General features: G+C 36.9%; 1 protein-coding gene across 1 annotated transcript in view; it reads right to left on the bottom strand.

Annotated features, from left to right (window-relative positions):
* COL19A1 (collagen type XIX alpha 1 chain) overlaps window positions 1-12,159 on the bottom strand; it is a 198,961-nt gene that overhangs the window by 68,407 nt on the left and 118,395 nt on the right. The window contains exon 15 of the mRNA XM_086461493.1: window positions 11,133-11,186. Within this exon, the coding sequence (XP_086317619.1) occupies window positions 11,133-11,186 (54 nt within the window). The remainder of the gene's footprint in view (window positions 1-11,132; window positions 11,187-12,159) is intronic.

A 12,159-nucleotide genomic window follows, 5' to 3' on the forward strand; every position in this document is an offset into this window, starting at 1 on the left:
TAAGTGGTGTGAACAAATTGGCTAATACTACTTAGAATAACATCTGAAGAAAAGAAAACCAAAATAGTTGATGGTTATTTCCTTTGTGCTGCATACATTTTTGTTGGAAATCAATGTGATAAGAAGTTGTCTAAACATTACTGATATTGCATCCTGTCCCCTTAACTCACGAAATGCTTGCCTCCAACTAATTTGGACAGTTGGCTACTTTCCTCTTTTCCATAGGACAAACTTCAGCTACGATATACACACAAATCATTCAAATAGTAACTGCTTCGTTAGGGGCAAAAAAAGACAAAATATTAAAAATAAAATAAATGAGAAATTATATGCTTCAGCAACCCCCAGTTGAATGCCTCGCTGAAGTATGCGGTCAACTGCTCTCTTTATTCCTCTCTTCCTTCGCCCCTTCTGTTAATTGAAATGACTTGACAAGCTTTGCCTTACATTATTAGATGGAAAGCTGTTCAGAAGAGAGGCTCTGTGCATCCTTCCATAAGCTTGTGCTCTGATTCTGACTGTTGCCCCTGGGCACTGCTGCAGGTCCAACACACAATGCAAGAACGCAGTCTATATTGTAACCCTCTGCAGTATCATGTTGCATCCATCTATTCACATATCTCTAACTATAGAAGAGTAAGATCGCTAATCCTAGTGTCTAAAAATAAACTGAGGATTATTTTAGGATAAAATTAAGCAGAGTTATGTAGGAACACTGACATGATTTATGGAATTAATAATTTAAAGAACCCACACTTAAATACGAGGGGAAAAGTTCTTAGAATAAGCCTGTGTGAATTTTCAAGGGAAACCGCTGATCAGCGTTCCTGAAACACATCATCACATTTCAAAACAGGAACTATTTCTAGAGAAAGTAGGAAGCTGGGGTTTAACATCTTAACTGCTGTAGTTATTATGCAAGATTAATGAGGCTTATGTAACTCATTTGCCAAGCTAAACTAAGATTCTCTCGAATAATCCTCGAAACCAGACTGACAGAGGGACAGATATACCTGAAGCAGAAGACAGGTAGGAAGTAAAGACCCTTGTCTCAGAGAGCCCAACCCACAGAAACCCTGCCAGCCCCTCAGGCACCTAAACACAGCCATGTCAGTGGAGCTCTGGGCAGTTAAAAGACTGTTTCTCCAGATGCCCACAATTGCCACTAAGCAGCCAGACAAGTCCCAGTGCCTATGCTAATTCAGAGTACAGAAAAGAGGCTTTCTTTTGTCTCAGTCCTCTAAGTTGATACGTCTAGTCCATATAAGCTTCCCCATTTTCCCTCTCTGTCTGTAGTCACAACCCAGTGCTCCTGGAGCTTGCAGAGTTGCAACCAACTCTAACCCAGGGGAAACCCAGCCCAGCCCAAAGCTGGTGACAGTCCTCTGCTCCATGTTTTATCAGAAAAAGCTTGCCAGACTGCCATTTTAGGGGAATGAAGGCAGATGTCACATGATTGTATCAGTAAGAAAGTCAGTTCAAGAGCTAATTGGAAACAGAAGATTAGAATTAATCACAAAAATCAGAGCAATCACCCATCCAACCCAGTAACTCAACAATGCACATCTACTGATTGGTTGTGGGATAGGAGAAAGTTCTCCAGGATCCCAACCAACTATTTGACAGATCACAAAGGGAAAATAACAAATCTACAACAAATGCACAGCCTGAATACAGAGTCATTATTTTCCACCATGCATTTAGCCCCAAATTTGGTAATTTTAAAAAAGGTCTTTGACATTTAACCACCTGACTGCACAACTGCTGTTAACGAAGAGTTTTGTCATTAAGTTTGGTCGTGCCACAATTCAAGAAGTTTGGGGGTTTTTTTTAATCCTTAGAAATCTTACAGTTTAGATATTCTCGTTCTTAAATTGGAAATCTACGTCGCAGTCAACAAAACCTTTTTAACTTCAGTAATATAGCCTTAAGGCTTGAATGTACAATTCCTTCTTCAATCCTATTAACCTTGGCCTTGAGGATGTATTATGGTAACCAGTGTATTACAAATTAACCTCTGTATTAAATGTTAAACCTGAATAAACTCACAGGAAATAAAGCCAGAAGGCAAGAAATTAAGCCGTTTGCAGAAAACAAGCGAAAGTCTGTCCCTTGTATCCCACTAAAGCCTTTCACAGAAACATGGCTCACAGAAGAACAGAGCACACAGACCCTAATCCCCTGTTTTGGAAGAAAAGTCACTAGGGAGCTCCTCACTAATGTGGAAGCATTCCTGCACTCAACCTTGGCTTTTCAATTTCAGGAATGATTTTCAACAAACTCTAGTTTCTTCATTTTGGTATTAATAAAATGCTAAAAGGGAGTGCCTAGTCAGACTATATAATATTATTTAAATGCATTTAACAAACAATTAAAAAAGTACTTAAACAGGCATAGCAATGCCGACAAGTGAAATGCCACAACCTATTTTGCCAACAAATCCCTTACACAAAGTCACATTTTTTTCAAGTGTATTCACAAAGGTGCATTTTAAATTCAAAATCACCTGTAGAAATATTTTTCAACTACATTAAGACATTTTTATAATGAACATCTTAATTTTCCATGATGAGAAATAATTTCCTATTGCCTCATTTTGCTATACCTTTTGTTAAGAGACATTAAAAGAAATATTGATAATAGAGTATTTGGAACGGAGCCTGAAAATTCTGAAAAGTGAAATGATTTCTGCTATTCCATTAGATTTTAATTTCTTCAATGGAAAATAACAAAGAAATTTAAAAAATGATAGAATTATAATTGACAAATCTGTCTTCAGCATTTTAAATTACAACCTTTTCCATCCCATTTTTAAACAGGAAAGTGGGAAACTTTTTTTGATCCTACTTTACTGGTTATTTACTTTGCTTTTAAGGCATTCTGGTAGAAAAAACTGAAAATTACCTCTCTCTTTTACATTAAGCATTTTTAGACTGTCAGATACCTGAGTGAAGAAAAGCACAGCATTACAACTTAAAGATAAAAATCAGACCGCAGCTTTGCATCCTTACAAACAACTTACATCAAAGTCAAGGATTGAGAAGATTAAAAGAGATTTCAAAATTTCAGAGCTGTAGCTGTGAAAAATGCTGTTTGCACTGTGCCAGGAGCCTGACCTACTATGCAGTAATTATCATTGCTCTGTAAAGCTTGTTTTACAACCGGTTGACTACAACATTTACTCACTGAACTAGAAAACAAATTATGTCAAAGAAATATTTAAGTTCTATAAACTAGATAAATGCAATCTGAATTTAAATTAATTTTGATGTCACTCTAAATAATTATGTTAAGAAAATCTAACAGCTCCCTGCCATTTTATTTACTTAGGAAGATTTTCCACCGTGTCATAATAATTTTATTCATGCTTGATTAAAAAAACTTGTAATCTCAGCAAGTAACCTGATTATTAACAGAAGGCAAGTATTGCAATTTCACAAGGTCCCTCCAAACACATAATTTTAGTGAAACTGATGCGGAAACACTAGATATGACAACCCAAATAACTTCTAATTTTATGAGGTGTTTAATTTATTACTAAGATAACGCTAAAATAACTTCCTCTTAAGTGAAGTATTTGGAATTATAAACACAACAATTGGAAATAAGGAATTGTTTCAAAAATATTTACTTCAAGACATCTGCAATTTCCTAAGGTATACATGGTCAAGAATATGACTGTGGTATTGTAGAAAGATTTGTAAATGTTTGAACTGAATTTATTGCTGGTATCAGGGAAACCACCATGGTGGAGAATCAGTCTGTTTAAATGCATACAAAAACTAAAACAAAAATCCTATTAATCTGTAAGAATGAAGTTGTTGGCAACTATGCTGAGAATAAGCTTGACCTAGTTAAATAAAAATCACAAAATCATCTGGATTGGAAGGGACCTCTTGAGATCATCTAGTACAATTTCCCTCTTCAAGCAGGACCAATTACCCAGGACTGTGTTGACTCAGCTTTTGAATATCTCCACAGATGGAGACTCCACAACCTCTGGGCAACCTGTATCAGTATTTGACCACTCTCACAATAAAGTGTTTTCTTATGTTCAGACAGAATTTCCTGGGTTTTAATTTGTGCCCATTGCCTTTTGACCTGTCACTGACTACTATTGAGGAGAATCTGTCTCCCTCTTCTTCATTCCCTCACATCAGGTATTTATACACACTGATAAGACCTGCCCTGAGCCTTCTCTTCTCCAGACTGAAGAGTCCCAGCTCTCTCAGCCTCTCCTTTTATGAAAGATTCTCCAGTCACTTTAATCCGCTTCGTGGCCCTGTAAGTCCATGTGTTCCTCCATGTGGTCTCACCAGTGCAGAGCAAAGGGCAAGGATATCTGCCCTGACCTGCTGGCAATGCTCTTCCAAATGCAGTCCAGGATATTGTTGGCCTTTTTTTTTTTTTTTTTTTATTTTTTTTGCCACAAGGGTGCATTGCTGGCTCATGGTCTGCATGTTGTCTAGCAGGTTCTTCTCGAGAAAATTTAGTTCCAGACAGTTTTCTTCCAGTGTATACTAATACTTGGGGTTATTCCTCCTTAGATGCAGGATTTTGCATTTTCCCTTGTTGAACTTCATATGATTCCTCTTGTCCCAGTTCTCTTCTATATTCTGCCCCATTGTCTGGGTTGTTAATGAAGATGCCAGACAGTACTGGCTCCACTATTGAGCACTAGGGTGCACCACTAGTTACTCATCTCCAACTGGACTTTGTGCCACTGAGTGCAACCCTCTGGGCCCAGTTGTTCAGCTGGTTTTCAATCCATCTCACTGTCCACTTATTACTCTTTCAGTTTGTCTATGAAATTGAGGACATGAAATTACAGGAGATAGTGTTGAAAGCTTTGCTAAAGTTGAGGTCAACAACATCCACTACTCACCTCTCATCCACCAAGCTAGTCACCCCATTGTAGAAGGCAATGTAGTTGGTCAAGCATAATTTCTCCTTTGTATATCCATACAGACTATCCCAATCACCTTCTTGTCTTTCCTCTGTTTGGAAATGGTTTCCAGGAAGATTTCCTCTACCACATTCCCAGGGATTGAGGCCAGCCGGCCTGTAGTTCCCCAGATCTTCTTTCTTGAGAACAGAGTGATATTTGCTTTCTTCAGGAACCTCTCCCAGCCACCATGACCATTCAAAGATTATGAAGAGTGGCCTTACAATGACATCAGGCAGCTCCCTCTGCACTTGTGGATGCAACCCACCAGGCCCCATGAACTTACAGAGCTGTGTCCTCCATCTGAAGCTGCCTGGGTGCAAGAGTCCAACAGAGAACAGTTATTTCAGTAGCACCTGGGTCCTGTCCCTTGTGACCATCACCTTTAAGAATGCATACACTTGACAGAAAAAGTTTGCTGGCCTCTTCTGCATGATCTGCTATGCAAACTGCTGCACGTCTGTTGGCTGCTGCTGTTATCGCCACAGACTGCTGCATGGCCTGGCTGTTACAGAGTCCTCTTCCTGGCGTTGGCTAAAAGGGTGCTCGACCCTCCCTAATTAGGGGTCAGCTAGGACAAAGGCTGCAGGCACCTGTTGATCAAGCTGATGGAGTTTGTTAGAAGCTGCTAGAGCTACCCTTACCTTAGCCTTACCTTGCAGCCCAGGCACTCTCAGTTTCCTTAGAGGCTTCCCAAAAGTGGTGAGAAGCTCAAGAAGATATCAAGACAATTTCAAAGCAGCAGAAACCGCTGCAGAAACTGCTGTCTATGTTAGTTGTGTGCTAGGCCTGGCTCTTCTATATCAACTGAGAATGAAAAATGGCCATTTCTAGATTTCACAGTATAGCTGTCTAACAAAGTTGCTTTGATGCTTCACATTAAGAGAAATTTTGAAATTCACTGAAATATTATATTAATAAATTAAATAATTTTCAGAATAAATAGTATTTATAAAAAAATGCACCAAGTTCAGGGAAAATCCTTGCTACAAAGATATCCAAATAAAATTAAGCATTAATTTCCAAAACCTTTGGAATTATATTTTGGAAACAAAAATTTCATTTCACTGCATTTAACATAGTAAAGACAGAATCTGGAAAACTCCATGAAGTCTGTAATTATAAGTAGCAGAAATTTTTAGGAAAGAATAGCAATGTGACAAAATTATTTGAAGACTTTAGAAAATTCTTTACATGGGGAGCTAAAGAACCTTAGTCGAATTTTCTCAAAAAAAATTGAATGGTGATTCGGTTACAGAGAAAAAACTTTAAATATCTCTTTAATGTAAAGCAGTTATTAAAAAAAACCCTGTTGTTGGAGGCTTAAGCTACACACTCAAGTATAAAATAAAAAGCACATTTTGAAATGTGAGATTGACAGGAAACACTGGAACAAAGAAATCAAGGAGACTTGCTGGTGTCTTTCAGGTGGAAACTACTTCTGTGAAAGATATACTCAACTGAAGTGCAGAAATATTGAGAAAAATAAAGTCCTGCATAACGTGGGGAGCCAGGAAGATGGCATAATTGTCCATCGTGGTTTAAATGCCACGCAATGCTAGGTTAGCGCCCAATCTTTCTGGTTTTTTGTTGGTCAGTAATATTGGACCAGGGACTTTTCTGAGTAACAACTGATTACCTTTCTGAAGCTCCTGATGTCATTCTGAGCACTGGTGTAATAGTATCAAGTTGCTGCAGCAGTAACATGCTTCTCTGAATGCCTGAAGCCAACAAGAGTGACACTGAAAAATTATGTATGAATGTAGTGCCCACAGAATGGTCTAATGTTTGTCATCCAGGAGGAAAAGGGAATGGTAGCTGTTTCTACTGGCCCACTTCTTCCAGTGACCAGAACTAAAACCAAAGGCTCTTACTTAGCAAGGTCTCATATCTAACATAAACCACTTCACTAAAGATGACGAAACTAGAACAATATACAAAGTCATTAGTGGTAAAGCAAGGAGAAACACTGGCCTTTTGTAAGAACAGTAAAGGTTTGAGGACTTCTTGCACCCACAGGAAAACACAATGTTGGTTAACACATCTGAGGGGAAGTGGGTGCTATGGCAAAAGGAGAAACATAAGGGCAGTACACGCTCATACAAAAATTAACTAAGTTCATTCAAGACATTGTCACAACAAAGATGACCTTTAAATGAGTATTGTATATGCCCCAGGTTGGTTGAAGAATCAGAAATAAGTTCTCTGTGTTGTCTCTGGATAAGGACAGATTATCATGTAGCTACTATTTCTTCTGCCTAACCATTACTTTCTTCTTCTAACACCCTAAATAAGGATGCACCATGTATGATGAATCATTGAATATATTTTTTTTTTTTTTTGTAGAGCTCAGTAGAGCTAGATAGAGAAGCACAGTAGTAAATAGAAAGCCAGTTGCTTTACTTTAGCTCACAACTCTGTTCCTCCCTTTTTATTGCTCTGCAAAGGAAATAAGCTATTTAAGTCTGGAGATCATTGTTTGTACTGCCTCATTGCTCGTGAAGGTTGCTCTCTTCTGCATACGACAGCTAATATGCACAATGAGAAGACATAACAAAGGAGATGAGAGGAAAAGGTGTCATAATAAGTGAAGAAAGAATGGGAACTAATGAGTTTATTCTTGTAACTAATACACTTGCTAAATGGTAAACTATTAATGTGTTTGTTTATTCAAAAAGGAAATATTTATGCATTTTGCTACTACAACAGTATGAAAGAAGTAATATCCATAAGAATCTAATTTTTATTTATCATCACACTAGTTGTTCTCCATGACTGCACTATTTCAAATTTTTAATAAGTTTGGAATTTTCTCTTAAGCAAAGCCAAAAAACAGAAAATGCATCCTGATACAGGATCCTTTAATGCTGCACAGATCCTTTCAAAAAGCTTTCAGGACTTCATCTCTCTCATTCTGAACGATCTCCCTATAGTACATTTCTGTAAACATATCACATTAATGTACACAGTTTTCTGCAACCTCTTTCATCTTTCTGGATATCTGGAAAGCATCCAAGGAGACCAACTCAGACAGAAGACATTTCACACACTTTTGTCATCAATTTCCATTGCTGACTTATTTGCATACCATCATTTAAACGTGTAAGAACCTAAACTGCTCTTTGATGTGGGAGCAAGATCATATCCCAGCATGATCATACAGTAGTAATACATCAGATCACCAAGCCACAGAAAGTGACATATATAGCATTTTAATAATCACGTGTCGGCTCAAAAGATACCCTATAACTTTATCTACGGTGTATCCATTGCACAAAAGCTGTTACTACTTTATTCGAAATAATGTATTGATCCCCCTTTACTCTTGAAATAAATAACCCACAGTCATCATCTAATTCCGTGATGTTGTACTTTTGTGCTTGTGAGCCAATTTCACACATGTCAAAAATATTTTAAGGCTGGCATAACTTCAAACTAAAAATCTACAACTCAGTTAATCTTTATGTTTATTATAATTATACAACGATATATAATTATACTTACTTTATTTCCACAATAATTATGATATGTATTTTTATTATGTAATTTTTGATGTAGATTATTCCTGTGAGGTGAAAGAAATACTACTACCCAGACGTATTCCTCTTAACAGGGGCACAGTTGTCCTAGTTCCCTCTATAGTGACCACAGGGAGATGGGTGCCGACTTTGGGACAGGGTCCCACCTTTGGTATTTCTTAGTTGTTCCACTGGCATGGCTTTTCTTCTCCCCTTTCTATCTCATTTTGTACTGTTGCTTACCTAAGTCATTAGCTCTAATATGAGCCTTCTACATGTTTGAGTTTTTGACAATATCACCATTAATATTGTTAATTTCCTCAGTATCTTATATCTTGCTTCAATGTGCGCTGAGAGGTCTCTAACTTACAGACTTAATGATTCTCCTTTCATCTCCTTATTAATCTAAGCCTAATCTTCAAAGGAGTTGAATTCTTAAAAATGCTCCTGATGTAAGTGGCAATTAAAATTTTGAATATAATATGTACAATGTGAATGGAAAGTTTTTTAAAAAATTCAGGTTCTCAAAGCGTGGCATCTAAATTGAAAAGATACATTCAAATGTTTTGGAGTGTTGTGTTCTTTTTTTTTCCCTAACATGTCACAGTTCCAGGCTGCAAAATGGGCACAATATCACTTTTAGGTCTAAACAATACGCTGAAAAATATAATTGGTTACACACTCAATATTGCGCTTTGTTCTACAAAAGACTGTCCGTGACAGAACCAATAACTTCATATAACGTGAAAGATTTGGAGGATCTGCTGGAAGCAGAACAGAGGAACATGACATCTATAATTAAATAAAAAGGAATATTTAATAGCCATTCACTGTGCACTGTCCTGTTTGTCATTAAACAGAGCAGAGATCTTGTTACAAACAGTATGTTATTGTGTAATTAAATGTATTGGAAATGCAAATGCACTTGGGAGTCGAAATAAGATTGCAAATTATGTTACTAATGCTTGGGCGGAGGTGGCCAGCAGAAAGAATATTGTTGCGAGCATCTTACTAGTAGAAAGATAAAGACAGATGCTGAGGATCTACAGTCTGTTGTTCCCATTGTTTGGCTCAAGGCAACTGCGTGCACGGCTGAGATTATAAAACAATCAGCAGTCCTGTTTTTATAGATACTGGAGGGAGACAGCAGTTCAATTTTATGTGCAAATAGGAAACGGCTGTGATGAATGTATCAACCCCCTAATTCCCACTGCAAAATGGAAAACAAAAGTATTTTCAAATTAATTTATCCACCATTATATATAATGCAGTGTCTTAACTCTGAATGTTTGCCTCAAAAAATTAAGAAGTTCAGAGTGATGTCTCTAAAACACAGTCAAATTTATAACTGTTCCTGAAGGTGAACAAATAAACTGTGTGTTTCTGCAGACTCAATACTCCACAGAAAACCACTTTAAAATATGCTAAAATTGGATATCCATAGCTTTTCAGTGTCCTGGATATTTAATCGTACAACAATAAAAGTCATAGTAATTATAAAATCCTTAATAGCATACTAATATACTATTAAATATGCTATTAAAGCATATTCACCACTTAACTTTTGATTCTGCCTTTCTACATTGACTTTTTCTGAATGAGTTCTTAATCCTTACTGTGAAACTTAAATAACCTCAGCTTTCAAATTTTCACCTTCAACTTCAGTGAAATTTAGTACTATTTTTATCATTTAAAAACAACGTAAAACAAAGCTTCAGGGCCTACTCTTGTTCAAGAACTGGTCTGTCATTATTATTACTAATACTGGAATTACTAAACTGGTCTTTAATAATTCACTGTAGTTGACTAAGATCAATGATAAGGAGTACTAAATCCTTCCACTTCAAATAATTTAACTGAGATACTAAATATCAAGATCCCTAAACAAAGCAAGAATTATTGAGACCCAACTTCAAAACCACAAACTGGGCACAACTTAACTCATAAACATATTGAAATGTTTGAGTCCAAATATCTTCCCAAACTTTTAGGAGCAGACTAGGTTATAAACTCTCAAAACTGAATTATTTCTTGATATCACAACTGTAAATATTCATCATCTGTTCTATTGAACTACCAAATTCAGTAAGCCAAAGAAAACAAAAATGTAACACAGAGAAATCAGTCAGTCACTTCATTATATTAAAATTCTGAATAACCAAAGGTTTATTTCATGTCTTGGGCATAATCTCTTCCTCCTTCCCCCTCCCTGCACTGCATCTCTTTCCTTGTATATACATGTTAGGCTCTGATACTTCCATAACAGCATCTACAACCAAACTTGGGTCATTAGTACTGGTTTCTGTTAGTATTTTAGATAATGACCCTAAATCCATATTTTTATGTGTCTTAGACATAATAAGGTGTGGTCTATCCCAGCAATAAAATGAAAACTTACAAGCAATTTTCTTTCACTTAAAATTACAGCAGAAACCTGTTGCACAAATGACAATATCTACATCTGTGCTGCCAGTCATTAAAACACTTCAGATGGTTGAAATTGTTAAATCTCCTTCAACTCAACAGAAACCCCAAATGTCAAAGCTCAGTTCGTTGTCAGCATGCTTCATACTCAGCTGCTACCTTTCCTTTTTTTATTAGTGCTTAGAAAGAAGTCTCACATCAAGGTCAGTTAGCACTATCACCAGTTGTTCACCAAGTTTACTCACCCTTTGACCTTCTTTGCCAGGTGGACCTTGGGGACCCTCCAGCCCTGGCAAACCCTGAAAATACAAACATTAAACAAATATAACATTCATTGTTATTTTAATCCTCTATTATTCTATAGAAGTAAAATGAAGCCAAAGAGCCAGATGTCAAGGCAAAGCATTTATTTCTAACAATAAAAATAGGTTATTCATAATAATTTCTTTCAGGACAATGTTATATTCAGGTGCAAGAAAAAATACACACAATAATTATTAACCATGTTCCTCCATATAAAGGCTGAATCAGTTGGAAAAGAATAGTTATATTTAACTATGGTGTTATATGAAAAGTTATTTGTCTTGTTAAGTTAGGATACTATAAGAAAAAGAAAAAAAAAGTTATGTTAAATGGATGACAACTTATTATACAACTCAAATTCAAATATAGGCACTGCAGGGGGAGGGGAAGGGAAGGGCAGGGAGGGAAAGGGAACTAAATATAACAGAAGGCCTTATGCTCGCTTTATTGAAAGAACCAGCCCTGTGCAGCTTCCTCTGTGTGCCTGGCTTGGCTTGTCAAAACCCTTCAGAGCCACTTCCCTCTCGCCCTCTCCCCTGAGCAGGCACAGGAGCTTTGGGTGTTTCTAACATACCCTCGACCTGTGAGCCTTCCTTCTGAACTCACTGTAGGAATCTGCCTTTGCAGTCACAGGCAGAATCACAGACTGTTTCTGACACTTTGGGGCTTTCACTTTATATCTGATTAATGTACGATATAATCATAAAGTCTTCGAACAACAGCTCCATATTTAGAGCAGTGCCCCCTCCCCTTTACTTTATGAGTCACTTTGGAAGATAATTTTCGAGGAAGCCATCCAATTTCCATTATAACAACAAGAAAAATGAAATCAGTTTCAATGCAATCAGCAAAGAGCACTGAACAGTTCTACTTTGTATAATTGAAAAGTCTTGACAGTAATATTGCATATTCTTACAGGGTATGCAAAATTAAACAACTTGGGTTTAGTTTTTTAAGAGTTTGAAATAT

Source organism: Leptosomus discolor, chromosome 2, assembly GCF_034619465.1.
Source record: "Leptosomus discolor isolate bLepDis1 chromosome 2, bLepDis1.hap2, whole genome shotgun sequence".
NCBI lineage: Eukaryota > Metazoa > Chordata > Aves > Leptosomiformes > Leptosomidae > Leptosomus > Leptosomus discolor.